At 37.0% G+C, this 15170-nt stretch overlaps 1 protein-coding gene and 1 non-coding gene across 5 annotated transcripts in view; one reads left to right on the plus strand and one right to left on the minus strand.

Annotated features, from left to right (window-relative positions):
• The window catches only part of LOC149084792 (xaa-Pro aminopeptidase 1-like), a 537471-nt gene that overhangs the window by 237825 nt on the left and 284476 nt on the right, over nt 1-15170 (minus strand). For all 4 annotated transcript variants that reach the window (XM_089232535.1, XM_089232536.1, XM_089232537.1 and 1 more), the window contains 2 exons: nt 10661-10705; nt 3247-3333 (listed from right to left, as the gene is read on the minus strand). In XM_089232535.1, the coding sequence (XP_089088661.1) occupies nt 3247-3333; nt 10661-10705 (132 nt within the window). The remainder of the gene's footprint in view (nt 1-3246; nt 3334-10660; nt 10706-15170) is intronic.
• Nucleotides 4983-5056, plus strand: TRNAS-GGA (transfer RNA serine (anticodon GGA)). Its single transcript has one exon. It is a non-coding gene; the product is annotated as a tRNA-Ser (tRNA).

Below are 15170 nucleotides of genomic sequence, written 5' to 3' on the forward strand. Positions count from 1 at the left end.
TTAATTACATAGCAATGGTGACCAGTTGAATATTTACTCTCTATTTCTGGCGGGTTTGAATGTATTAAAGCTGCTCGAAACTAAAATATTTCTTTATTTTGAAATGTTCCAGGGACTCAATCTCGCCAAAACAAGTAGTGCGTTTAGTATGTCTTGCATCTTATGTTAAGCCTTCCTTGGAAATGGCTGGTTGATTCAGTAGATGCTATTCGACCAATTGGATATTTTCAGTATGCTTCCTGTGACATAAACTTCCTGTACAAGTGCACAAACAGCGAGATACTGTAACAAGATTAGGACCTTCGGGTGAAAGGCCAAGTCAACCTACCATGAGTTAATTTGTTTCTCAATTTCTTTATACAGTGAAACTCCCCTAGGCAGCCACCCCTATTCCCCGGCCACCCCCCTTTGCGGCTAGTTTTCCTTAGAATGGACAATAGGATCCATAGACATAGTAACATTACCATTAGGCCGCCACAAAAGTAGTCCTTATTCTAGTCATTTTTATAGATTTTATTACCTTTATTTTATTTTCGAGGATCTATCCACGAGATTGTATGCCGTCGATTGGCCATCAAGTTTACATTCTGACTTGCCAATTTTTATATATCAAAGTTACATAATAGTATTCCGTATAAATATGCAAATGAGATATTTTTTGTTAAAAAGTTTATGTTAATTCAATCCTCAGTGTTGATTCATCATCCACTATCATATGAACGAAGAGTTTCCCCATATACACCAGCAGCGTGCTGAGTATTGTTCCCCATTTGATTCCTGCATTCATTTGCATTTTAGTTGATTGATAGTGTATCATCCGGCTTCGCTCCGTGCAAAGGGTTGCTCTCCTTCTGCTGTCATAAGCTGATGATTCAGTTTCTTGCTGCGATACCGTCGGAGTAGCACAGCTTCTCCTCCTGTTGGTTGTCTCTTCAATCGTCCAGTCGTCTGCATGTGAAAATGTGAGGGGACACCCTCTCATCAAGGATGGAATATTGTTGAACGACTTCGGGACGCATCTGCATCCTTACTGGACTCACTAGGGCAAACTCTTGCTGAACTTGTGCCATCGGGAGGTGATAAAGATTCTTGGACTGTTCTTCGATTGTAGAAGATGTCAGAACTCTGATAACAAAGTATTCAAGAGTACCCTGTCAGACCGACTCGGGTTAGAACCTTTCAATAACATTCTGTGATATTTTCTAATGTTAATGGTTTGAAGAAAAATTTGTTTGTTACTTTGTTAATTCTAAAAAACATTTTGACATATTGCTAATAAATTATTTTTAAGTGGAAAAAACCTTGTCTTTCATTGTTGTCATCCATTTTAATTAATATTGGGAAACACTAAAAGTAATCCGGGCATGCAAACAGAATGTTGCAACATAATACAAAAATCATCACGATTCCATGGCTACCTCTGTATGTGGTCAGCGGCTAACGTGTCTGCGGCCACTTCCTTGTAGATAAGAGTTGAAAAAAACAAGTTTTTGTGAATTTTTTCCTTCCTAGTGCATTCAGAGCTGGTAGTTCTTTTTGTACAACCTTATAATCTTGGTACATCAGCATGAATACCTTTTCAGATCAATCAGATTTTCTGTTCATGTATGACACTATCAGGTTGGAAACATTTGTAAATAGGATGACAAACGATAATGCTATACGGTTGCTGCTAGCTGGTGAGACAGTTTAAAAATTTGCTCCTGGGGTAATAGGCTAAACCAGACAAATATAGTCTATAATCTTTACTGAATAGGTAAAAAATGTAGAAGTTTTGGCTTTGAGGATAGTTTCTTCAGAGATTCAGTAGAATAACAGTGAGTTATTCAAAACTTGACGTTTTCAGTTTCACAAAAAATGTGCTTTATATTTAAAAAAATATGTGCTTTATATTTAAAAAAATATGTGCTTTATATTTAAAAAAAAATGTGCTTTATATTTAAAAAAAAATGTGCTTTATATTTAAAAAAAAAAGTGCTTTATAAGTATTTATTCACTGAAAAATATTTTAATTGATTAGCTGATAGAAGAAATTCAGTTTGATGTGTATTGCTCCTGTAAAGGGGTTTATCGAAATACACTTTGGTGTATCACCCAAAAAGAAGCAATACCAAACCCTTTCCGTGATTAGATGATGCCCAATACCGATATTATTATTAGTATTGTATTATATTGAGTATCGTTGTAGCAAGGTTTCACTGTATATATATATGTTTTGTGGGCATTGTAAGCAAATTAAGCATGAGTTTTATAACTCCTATTTGGCGGTCACCTCCGCAGATGGCCACTTTTTCGTGGAACGCAGAGTGGTTCTGTTAGAGGAGTTTCACTGTATGTATATGAAATGTGTAATTATTTCATCTATAGGAATCTATTTGTGAAATTGTATAATTAATATTTGTGAAATTAATTTACTTACCTTCCATGGATGAGTGCACCATTCATGGAGGTGCCATATGCATTTTGGATCAAAATACAATCATCCTAAAACCATATTATGTTGCGAGGGCCAGGCAACCCAACTGATTCCATAGTGTTGCCATCTTATTTTTCATCATATTTTGCAATCTATTCAAATTTCTGATCTGATGTAAAAATGTACTTCGCATATGAAAGAATGATTTCTGCTTTTGCTTTTTCGTCACCATTTTCCCTTTTTCTTGAGAGCTCCACTTCTTCGGTAGGTCATTCACCAGTAACATGTTCATTTGTTGTTTTTCACTAGTACAGCTTTCATCTGTATGAACCAAGTCTCATAGCAGCTTTTCCCTAGTGCATCTATCTTACTGAAAGTAATGGCTGCCATCTCTTTCATCGCCACGTTGTTTCTTATATCAAAAATTAATCCTCAATTATACTACGATCTATGGACTTAAGCCTGGAGCCCGCAACCTCTTAATGTCAGGACATAAATAAATGAATAGACACATTATGTAATAGAAACATTTATTACACATAATAAAGTAAAACAGGATTATCACATCACAAATATAAACATGCATATGGTAAGAAGGCAGGATAGTAACTGTGAAGTAGCCCACGTCACTGAATTAGGGCACTGTGCTCAACATGGAAATTACATTCCATAACATCAACAGAATTTTCCTTCTAAAAGTAGCATATCTGAGTTATGCAAAAACATTTTTCTAATACTTTTTTAGGAACTAATGATCTAATTACATCGCAATAACACAAATTTGGTTACTGAACCTCACTTGAAAAAAAATCAAACATAACTACACTCACATGAGCACGCCTCATGCATTCTATTTCAACTTCATGTTTTACAGCTTTCATCAGAAGAATAGGATTAGGGCAATCAATACGACTATCCTGAAATTTGCAAAACATATATTTCATAAATAACTAGATAGATGTCTGATTACCATAATACAAATAATACAAATACAACGCCACAACAGGTAAAATGCCCAAGGAGGTGGCTGAGAAAAAGATGCCCATAACAAATATGGATGTCATATTTCAAAAATACAGCAACCCAATTAGAAACACAATCACAAAAATTATAAACAATATATATACATGATACAATGCCCATAAAGAATATCATGGTTGTCTTAATAACAAGATAAGTATTATACAGGGTGAATGTCACCTAATCTGTGAAACAAAAGGGGGTGATAGATGAATACAAATACAATGCCACAACAGGCAAAATGCCCAGACAAGTAGAACATTAAACACCGTACTAACCATGTCCTATATCAAACCATTTTTGAGTGATTGTGGATAATGGATTATGGAAGAAAAAGCGAGTCTGAAAAAACCTAAATGTTTAAAGTTCCAGAGAAACCTACATGCAAACTAAGCACATATTTGGATAGGGCAGAAAAATCCTATAAGATGACACAATTTCCATCAAAACATCTGGTAAGTTCAAGCTCTGAAAAATAGTGCAAGGATGACGTCACTCTCCACTACCATACGAAGGATTTAACAACTGGCTGTTGCGAAGATATATTTTGGAAACAGAGAAAATTCAACTGCCCCTGTGGGGAATCGAACCCACGTTCTTTCACTTTCCGGGTGAACGCCCTAGATCACTAGACTACAGAGGCACCGAATCTCGCAATCTTTCCTTGGAGCTCGTGCACACTAAAAGGGACCGTACATGGACGGCCAGACCAGACTCAGGCCAAGCTCACAATTGCTGACGCTGCCACCAAAATATATCTTCGCAACAGCCAGTTGTTAAATCCTGTTGGCAAAGTGTGGTTCTGCGCGAGTACAGATGGAAAGAATACGAGAATAATGATCGGCAAAATGACAGATTTATTTAACGACAGCATATTGATCTCCACTAGAAATCATTGAAAACTAAAGTCCATATTACATCTAACATAACTGATGAGACAACGCAAACATAACACTAAGACAAGAACCACACAAAACAGGATTCCAAACAGTTCATATATATACACATTACAAACATGTGCGATTGAGTCATGATTTGCATATCGATCCGGTTACAGTTGAGTTCCTTTAATTTACATGAAAAAGAAATAAACCCAACAAATCCTTCATATGGTAGCGGAGAGTGACGTCATCCTTGCATAAGTCGCCATCTGGTGGCAGCGTCAGCAGTTGTGAGTTTGGCCCGAGTCTGGTCCGGCCATCCATGTACGGTCCCTTTCAGTGTACACGAGCTCCAAGGAAAGATTGAGAGATTCTGTGCCTCTGTAGTCTAGTGGTCTAGGGGGTTCACCCGGAAGGTGAAAGAACGTGGGTTCGATTCCCCGCAGGGGCAGTTGAATTTTCTCTCTTTCCAAAATATATCTTCGCAACAGCCAGTTGTTAAATCCTTCGTATGATAGTGGAGAGTGACGTCATCCTTGCAAAAGTCGCCATCTGGTGGCAGCGTCAGCAGTTGTGAGCTTGGCCTGAGTCTGGTCTGGTCTGGCCGTCCATGTACGGTCCCTTTCAGTGCACACGAGCTCCAAGGAAAGATTGCAAGATTCGGTGCCTCTGTAGTCTAGTGGTCTAGGGCGTTCACCCGGAAAGTGAAAGGACGTGGGTTCGATTCCCCACAGGGGCAGTTGAATTTTCTCTCTTTCCAAAATATATCTTTGCAACAGCCAGTTGTTAAATCCTTTGTACTGAAAGATTGGTAAAGTTCAAAATGGAATTGTCACAAAATTCTATAACTGCCAATTCTGCAAACAACCTTTTAGCTATGATCAGTCAAATTTAACAAAAACTTGTCCATTGCAAAAGCTTTTGAAAGAGCATATAATGAACAATATCAGTGTTCTAGTTCAGGAGAAATTGAGCCTTTTTCGTTGTTGCCTAGGGTGTTCAACTGGAAAGTGAAAGGACATGGGTTCGATTCTCTGCAAAGGCAGTTGAATTTTCTCTTTCCAAAAATTCATCTTCGCAACAGCCAGTTGTTAAAACCTTTGTATGGAGCCTTTTGTTAACAATACATTATTGAAACCTGCATTCATCGAAGTAGATATTCGATGAAAATTCAAAAGCAGTTACAGATTTTGGTGACAATTTCATTGTTCAGATAAAATACTATAAGTTGTCCAACCTCTCTCTGGATATCTGAATTTAATGGCGAGTTACTAGTGCTGAGAGATTGGCAAAGTGCAAAATTCATTTGTCACCAAAATCTGCTAAAATGTCTATTTCACAAACACCGATTTCAGTAATGTATTGCAAACAAAACGCAAACTTTCTCCTCGACTGGAACATGATACGGTTTATCGTAGGCTCCTTCAAAAAGCTAGTGCAATGGACAAGGCAACAGTTCTATTTTGAACTTCACCAATATTCAGTGATTGAAGCTCATCATTAAATCCAGACATTCTGATTGAAATGGTGATATATTATGGGATTTTTCCTGCTCTTTTTCAAATATGTGCTTAGTTTGCTTGCAAGTCTTTCAGAAACTTCACAAATTCAGCGTTTTTCAGACTCGACATATTTTTTCCCCATAATTGATTATTCATCATAACTTGAAAATGGTTCGAAATAGGACAGGGTTGGTAGGATGTTTCATGTTCCATTTTGGCTCATCTATCATCCCCTTTTGTTTGGCAGATTAGGTCGCATTCAACCTGTATAATATGTAGATGGGTTTTACATAACTAGATAGAGTTCCCATATAATATTTATATATTAGATAGATTTTATATAATAACCATTATGGCAAATGTGTTTTGCCGCTGTGGTGGTCGAGTGGTTATAGTGACGGACTCGCGATGCGAGGATCCGGGTTCGAACCCCACAGTGGTGGTCGGCTGAAGTTGGTTTTCTGTGGTTCCCAACTTCAAGGCGCAAATGCGAGCTGATCTCCCCGTTGAAAAGTCTCGCCACAGAGAGCAACAGTCCTACAACGATAAATCATTCAATCATAACACTTGACTCATAGTTAGAAAAACTGGTGGCAGATGGCAGCACTACACATAACAAGCATTACAGAGAAACAAAAACACTTCACGTCAGGTTTCACTACACGTACACGCACATTCCCGCATGTACCGATTCGTTGGGGGTTCCGCGGGGGAGGGGGGGTGTGGGCGGGGTGCATGTGTGGTGTAGCAGTAGTGGGTAGAGCCTCCAAAAAAATTGGCTCGGGGATCCATGATGTTCTTAAGTCAGCCACCTCGTTGGGCAATTTGCCTGTTGTGGCGTTGTATTTGTATAAATGTAATTTTATATTTTTCTTGACTTTTTTTCATGATATGATTCCATTTATACACTCCAGCTTTTTAAAAACTGGATGTCCTTAGAAGGATTCAATGAAAAAGGCAAATAAAAGGAAAAATACAAAAATCATGCATTTTGGCACAATATGGGTTCGGTCTCCAGAGGATAAATATAGACATGCACTATCACATTGACCAAATGTGTTGATTACCAAATGCTAACTCACAGTCGTTCAAGAAAAAAAAAAATTTCATTTGAGGCCATGATGAAAATGAAGATGAGAGCTTGCATGTAAGTCTAATACAATGTTCTGGTTCCTTGCAAAATGGAAATATTTAAAATTAATCTATTCAAATCTTAAAATTCTTGTTCATAATGAACCTAAGAAATGGCGCTGAGATTGGTGGTATTGATTTATTACCATTTACTAACATATTTTTGAAGGCAGGAATATATGTACCTTCATAAAAGTCTAAATCAGCTGTGTATTTTACTTTGTGAGAAATTAATGCTTCAAGAAATCAGAGGCCCTCTTGCTAGTAGTATGAGGTAATGGTCAATTTTTCACACTCGTTTAATCTTATTTGAAAACACAATGCCAAAAGAAGTACAGTAAAGGTTTGAGAAATAAAAAAAACTTGAAAACTGTTTAATAATGGGACAAGAACACCACTGAATGAATGAAATGAAATTTATAGAAATAAGATTGTTGCACTGTTATGTATCTGACAACACCAGAGAATCTTAGTTATAAGGTTGACCAAAGGTGGCAATAGTGGGGAATAACAACATGCGCAGATTGGAGCTCCTGTAAACATTGTTCTTAGTAAAACAGTCAAAATGATGTGTCTGCTTCTTTTTATAAATAAAACAGCCCCCTCATCAAATACATGAGGAGAATATAATAAATAGCACGAGAACAACATGTTAAAAAATTAAACAAAGTTATCTTGACTTGAATTTAAACTTAAGATAGAAAACAAAAATATTGCATTGGAAAAAAAAATATTTTTTCAATACAAAAAGTACTTATTATAAAAAGTTATGTGTATACATATAAAATGCGGTGCAGAAATTTTGGTAGTGACAGGTGACATGCATAAATGTGTGTCCATAGTGAAAACTCATTGGGGCGGCCATAGTGCACCCATCTACCTGCTTTTACCCACTTTAACTGGAATGAATTATTATTTCTTTTTCTCGCTTGACCTGCTCGCTGCTTGTACTTTAAAATGGATACTTTCCTCTAAGTATTTGTTTTATAGTGGAATAGTCAATCCAATAGAGTTCTTGTAATGATTAATTATTCTTATTGATTACTAATTATTAATTATGACATAATAAAAGCAAAATCTTTATTTAATAATTAATTAATTATAATTAATGATTATACCAAATCTAAAAGTTTTTGTGGCTATTAGTTGTTGTAAAAGCTATCCACACTTAGATAAGACAGCCATAATCTTGTATTATTGGTAGTGTATTATATAATAGCAATTATTCTTTTTTTTCATGATATATGCTTCTATATCGGATAGTTATATTTTGGTTGCATTTGACATCCATATTTTTTATGGTATCTTTTTTCAGCCACCTTGTTGAACACTGTTATTGGCCTTCATGATTTTTGTAAAAAGATAACTTCAGATTTTATGAAAATTTTTAATAAAAATGAGCTCTTCTTTCTTTGAAAATAGCACCCTCTGTATGCCAGAATGTAATTAGCATTTCACATTGTATTTTTTGTTTAGCAACTCACTTTGAAAAAATAACTGTTTTCATGATTGGAAACCAGCAAAACCCCATGATCTAAATTCGTAAAAAGATTATCAGTGTCAAATTAATCAGCCAAAAGGGTTTGGATGCATGAGCGGAGATATGGGGGAGGGGGCGTGAAGGGCAATGCCCCCCCCCCAGAATCAAAGGTGGAGTCGACAGATCTAATGTATATGTGTATACATGAATGGACATCATCATCATCGTGCCCCCCAGCAATAATAACTGAGCGCCTCCCCCCCAGACTTCCAAGTCTATCTCCGCCTATGTTTGGATGACTAGTGAACAAGTACAGAAATGACTTTCTGTATAGAAAGAATTCAAAATGTTAATTTGTAAATTTTTTCAATAATAATTTAATGCCTATTTTAATATTGTTCAGCTGGATTGCATCAAAATTCAAGGAAACAGTTATTTTCTGGATATTATGCTGAGGTGAGCTCGGAAAGAAAAGTCATCACATCTCCGCCGGGACTCGAACCCAGGCCCTCTTGCATACCGCATGCATGTTTACCCGGTATGCAAGAAGGCCTGGGTTCGAGTCCCGGCGGAGACATGATGACTTTTCTTTCCGAGCTCACCTCAGCATAATATCCGGAAAATAACTGTTTCCTTGATATCTCTGGCTGAGAAAAAAGCCATCTATGCATCAAAATTGTTTACCACTTCACATGAATTGTGTTGTTGAACCTCTGGAAAGAGATTTCTTCAGAACAGTTGCGCGTAAAAAATTCTAAGGAAAATAGATTTCTCTAATGCCATACAAATGATTAGCAAAATGTGGGAAACAGTTTTGTAACTGATTATCACTTGCAAATCAGATCATTATGCAAGTAATTGGAGCATAGTAAAGAAATTCTAGTGATGCCAATTCGATAATGGTGGAATAATGTAGCAGCTAAGATCAATCATTAGTTGTTTGTGAATACTGATGTTTAAGTTGCAATTTGTAATCATTTTATGGATCCAGTATAGATTAATTGGATAATTTCAACTTTTTTTATCGTTCCCTTGAGCTTCGAATTAACCTCTTGAGGTTCAACTGTATACCTGAAGTGGCATGAATTTTTATAACAGGGAAAGGATGGAAAGTCAGGTAATGCTGGTGTTAAAGGAGCTGATTATATGGTACACAATAACCGGTGTGTAAACCACCTCTTATAAATTGTCATCAAGAGCAACAGTTATAGTGGGTTCATTGGCACATCTTGTGGTGACCGGGGGTTGCATGTACTATTAAATGATGGAAAGTTAAATTGAATCTTAATGGTCCAAGATGGATATGCAAGCTATTGAAATGATTTACACAAGGAACAGAGAAAATTTTTTAGTTGTCTACTGGATGGTGGATCAGTGGTCGCACAAGCAGCCTTCAGATATAGCATTTTTAGATGGGAGTCAAATTTCTGAGAATTACATAAAGATACTGGAAATTAGATGCCATTTGGAAAACTAAGAGGAGAATGATCTGGATATTTCAGCACAAAAATATACTTATTCGCACACACCACAAACAAAATTACACCATATAGGCCAGGGCTGGATTAACCCATATGAAGGCCCAAGCAGTCAAGTGATTTTGGTGTCCCTCCATCTCCTCTGCTTTTAATTTCAATACATGGCTCCTTAGGACTGTTAGATTTGTTTACAATAGTTGAGTATGCGAATTGGTTAGCAGGTGTTTTTAGGTGGGATAGGGGTTTCAGAAGAATTATTTTGCCCAGGGTCCCTGATGCCACAGCTCGAGAGTCTCAAGTGCGGGAAAGGCCTCATAACAAAAAAATTTTCTGATTAAAAGTTTGGAGAGAGTAAGTATGCAAATTGCTAGGCAGGTGTTTATAGTTAGGTAGGGGCCTCTGGTGCTGTTGAAATGGCTCTGGCACGGCCGTAACTAAACTGGTACAACTGGGGCCCCAAAAGTTTACATAATAATAACCCTTTCAAGAGGGGGTCCCAAGGAAAAGTTTGCCCCGGGGACCCAAGAAGGCACACTATGGCCTTGGGCTTACTTTACAGGAATGGAGGGAAAATCTCAATCCAAAAACTGAGCATTGTCACAAAGTTCAGAAGGACACGACTTAAAAATAATACTAAAATTTATCAAAAATGTTATATTGCACATGATTTTACAAATGTAATAATAACATATGTAATTATATTATTATATTACCCATGGTTAGAAAGAAAATCAGAAAAAATTTATACCTACTTCTGGTATTAAAGTTAACAATCCATAACTAGACTTCTTGCTAATCTGGAAATCAATAAAACATGTTTTAATACATTACGTAATCGAATCGAGGTGAATAGAAAAAACACAAAATAGAAATACAAAATTTGAAACCACAACAAGCAAAATGCCCAGCAAGGAGGCTGGAAAAAAGTAAAATGAGAAATAAAAATAAATAGATAGTATTAGAAAAAATCCATAAAATTATGGTTGTCATAGTCTAAATACAGCTATCCGAAAATAATAAGTCAGAAAAGCAACTAAATGACTAAAATATCTGCCCATAGAAATATGGTTGTCATTCGTTAAATATGGATAGCTTCTTGATTACTCCCACCCATCTTATCATATTTCCTCATGAAGGTGTCTATCATGGGTGAATTCACGACATCAGAAGGTAAGCTGTTCCATGCATTTAAAACCCTGTTGGAGAAAAACTCCGTGACACAATAACCGACAATTATTCCTAACTAATCAAAACTGGTGTCCCCAAGTCGAAGCATTTGACTACATTGATATATGACTACTCCAAGATGACTACATTGTTCCAAAGAAAATATATTCAACCAATAGGTCTTTCTTCATACCCGCCAGTGATCTAGTGGCTCCAAGGGCGTAGCCAGGGGGGGGGGGGGGACTTGGGGGTCTGGTTCCCCCCCTGAAATGTGAGAAAATGACCGAAAAATGGGAAAAAGATGGCCAAATCCATTGTTCTGTCACTTTGGTCCCCCCCCCCCCCGAACGAAATTTCTGGCTACGCCCCTGAGTGGCTCTTCTTTGCACCCTCTCAACCAACTCTATATCTATATCCTTCTAAAGATAGGGCCTCTAAAACTGTACGGAACACTTTAAGCCAGGACAAACTAAGCCTCAAAAAAGCAGATATATGACTAAGAGAATGCGAAGAAACCTTTTTAAGAGTCAAATCAAGCATTCTATTTACTTTTTTCACCACAGCAGAACAATGTTAAGAAAACCTAAGTCGCTCGTCAATGAGGATTCTCAAATTGGTGAACCTAGTTGCATTAGGAAGAGTTTTCCCATTCAGCTTGTAAGTGAATCATGGATAATTTGAAGCAAAATGAGCGGCCATGCACTTGTAAATGCTAATTGTCATACTTCATTCATTTGTCCATGCTGCAGTTCTATTTAAGTTAGCCTGGAGCAGCTCCCTATTGCTTTGATTCCCAACTATACTCATTAATTTAATGTCACCAGCAAATTTGCTGAAACCCCATCAATTCCCTGATCGAATTTATCCATAAACATTGAAAAGAGTATGGATCCAAGGACACTTCCCTGAGGGCCTCAGCTTGTGATGCCTGTCCAATCAGAAAATCCCCCATTTACCATAACCCGCTGTGACCTACCTGCAATCATGATTCTATCCAATTCAACAAGTTGCCCTCAATCCCAATCTCATGTAAATGTTTCAAGAATTTATCATGTTAGACCCAATCAAAAGCCTTTTGCAAATCGAGATAGACCACATCAACATTTTTGCTTTTGTCCAAAGCCTTAGTCACATGATCATGTGAGCAAATCAGGTTGCTTACGGCAATCGCACAATGAATCGTGCGTCGGAATGTCAAATGAATACTGAAGGTCGGAAAGAGGTCGGAAATTTCTACGTGTTCGATATTGAACGGTATAGTAAAAATTTATTCACTCAATAAATGCCAAAATATCTTCATTTTTTCTCTAAAACAGTTATACTCTCATTTTTACAGCATTGTTTCGAAGCAGAATATCTTACATGATAATTAATTTCTTTTGAAATAATCAAAATTTTTTTGCCCATCATAATGTCACACTTGACATTTATAATGACTGACAACAACCAAGAACGGTATAGGACATGACGCGTTTCCCCCTCTCCCGTCTTCGCTGTCAGTGAGCATCAACAAAGAAGACAACCATTTTGAAAGAGGGAAAGACATGGCATTAGTTACAAGCTGCGATGGCCAGTGATATTGTTTTTAAACGAATTATAATGATAAAAATAAGGGATTATTATTAAAATATAAAGATGTGAGAGTGGTGAGAAAAAAAAGTTGAAGCCAAAGACAGCATTTAGAGAAAAGGTAAGCATTAGTTTACTATTGCTATCAAACTAGAGCAGCATTTCTGAACTGTCGGGTCTTGATATCATTCTTACCGGACCACGAGTGATTGGTAGTTTCCTTTTCCCTTATTCGTTCGCAGATAGTCATATGTTTGACCAGGCCTTCCCCTTGCAAAAACAAATGAAACCGGACTATGGGCTTCCAAAGGTTGAGAACTGCTGAACTCGAGGATAAATTTTCCAAGATATCGTCAATGTTTGTTATTTTTTTTACAGTGGTTTTTTTAGTTATTTAAATTTATAAATCTGTTCCCTCCTGGTGGGCTGTGACCTTTGGCGGGGCCTTAGGTCAGATTAAAATGGGGCCCTCTGTAGTGAATTTACAGTGTGGAAAAAGGTAAATAAGGGTTGTCAAGGCGCTTGAGCTGTATATGCCGGAACCTGGTAGCTGAGGCTACTTGAACTCTCACGACTCATATCCTAGGGTAGGACTCTTAGACTAGGATCTTTGCAAGCCCCAAGCCAGACTTTTCTCGGGCACTTCTATAGTGAATTCATAGCATAGAAAAATAAAAAATTATGGTATTTGTCCCAGGCCCTGTCAGCCCCACCCTTCTGGTGAGCAATGTTGAGTTCTCCCTATAAATTTTATGCTGAGCTCCCAACCCCAATAATTCATTGAATATACACAATACCACACACCATTCCTCCTCCTGCATACAGGACAAATACAGATTTTCAGCCCCCTCAACATTTTCTTTATGTCATGTCAGCACCTCTGCTACCCAGTTTAAACTGGATCCCTACCAAAAATTCCGGCCGAGGGACTCCGCTTCAGGATGTGGGGGGACATACTTACTTGGTGATGGTGAAAAATATTTATTAGCCTATAAACTGAATGATAATGGGCAAGGTCGTAGCGTGTCTTGTTGGGGGCCCCCTTTAAAAGATTGCAAAATATGTATACATATTTTTCGTGAAGCCTCGTTTGGCTCGGTGCCCCAATTACCCTAGCCTATTTATAGGCCCGATTATGCACCTTTTGAATCCTAAGCCTCACCCATGGGATATCAAGGCAGGGGTTTTTATGTGGTTCTCTGAAGTAAATTTTAGTACAAGATTATGTATATTTTATATGAATTATATTTTTATGTAAAAATTGAACAATGATTGAATTTTGTCATGACAGAGAATTCAATCATTGTGTCCCCCTTTCCCCGAATGCAAGGGGACATGCTTAAAATTGTTTAAAGTATGTAGGTAATAGATCAAATATGAACATGGAAATGTATCATTTGAAATCTGTATACTATATACATATTTGAAATTTTTCTCACTGACATGTTTCCTTATTTTCTGAGTTAATCGCATGTTCTGGCACACTTTTAAGATAAATCATTTTGTCACACACTTACCCGATTTCTTGCTCTCCCTAGGTCACTCCCATACTCACACACCCTCTAAATCACTCTTTTTGTTACTCCTATGCTTGTACACTGTTACTGTCACTCATGTGCTTGCATGCTATTTTTTTATCTCTTGGTAAAAGTGGATTTATGGTTTAGCCACCTTTCTCCCAGTTGACTACTTGACCAGCCATTCTTTAAATTTGCAGCCCCTTTGAAATTTTCGCCCTGAGCTATAGCCCGCTTAGCCTCTTCGTGAATACGTCACTGGGGGTACCTTACCAAAGATTCCTGTCTAGGGGCTAATATTCAGGATGTAAAGAGGGGGGCATGCCTACTTGATATGTTGAAAATATTTATTAGCCCATTAACTACATATTGATCATGGCCTCTGATATACTAATCTGGACCCATAGTCTCTCAATGCAGGATTTTTTATGTATTACGTTTTTAATGTAAGTGAAAAGTGATTACATTCTTTGTCAGCTCCCCTTACCACTCTACATGCAAGGGGCTATGATTAAAATTGTTCAGAGTATGTACCTGAAATATTAATAAGCAAATGCATCATTTGAAATTTTTCTAGGAGTTAAACATGACAGTGTGAAACTTGGATACAATGATAATTGCCCCTATATAATGATACTACTCTGCTGTTGTCTCACACTATTCCACCAATAAATCGTGTGCAACGATAAGTATTTTTCTCTTTGAATACCATTAAATTGGAATTTTACCTTTTACGATATTTTATTATTTTAAATAGAAGTTGTAATTCTAAATAAATTGAAACAATTAGAAATGTGATTGATAACCTTTTCATATAATTAGTTATAAACTAGTCAGAAGTTGTGCCTTGGATTAGACTAATCATAATCATCACTAATCGTGTGATAAGTGATTATTAAACTTGATTAAAATCAGAAAAAAAGGAATCAACATACGTTCTAATCTGTTGGAAGCTGATGTTCAACTACCATGGGTGCAAATGTGGTTAAAATTGTAAACTTGTATAATA

This window comes from Pholcus phalangioides, unplaced genomic scaffold (assembly GCF_987345545.1).
Source record: "Pholcus phalangioides strain wild (caught in Gottingen) unplaced genomic scaffold, Ppha-v1.0 ptg000007l_1, whole genome shotgun sequence".
NCBI classification, from domain to species: Eukaryota; Metazoa; Arthropoda; class Arachnida; order Araneae; family Pholcidae; genus Pholcus; species Pholcus phalangioides.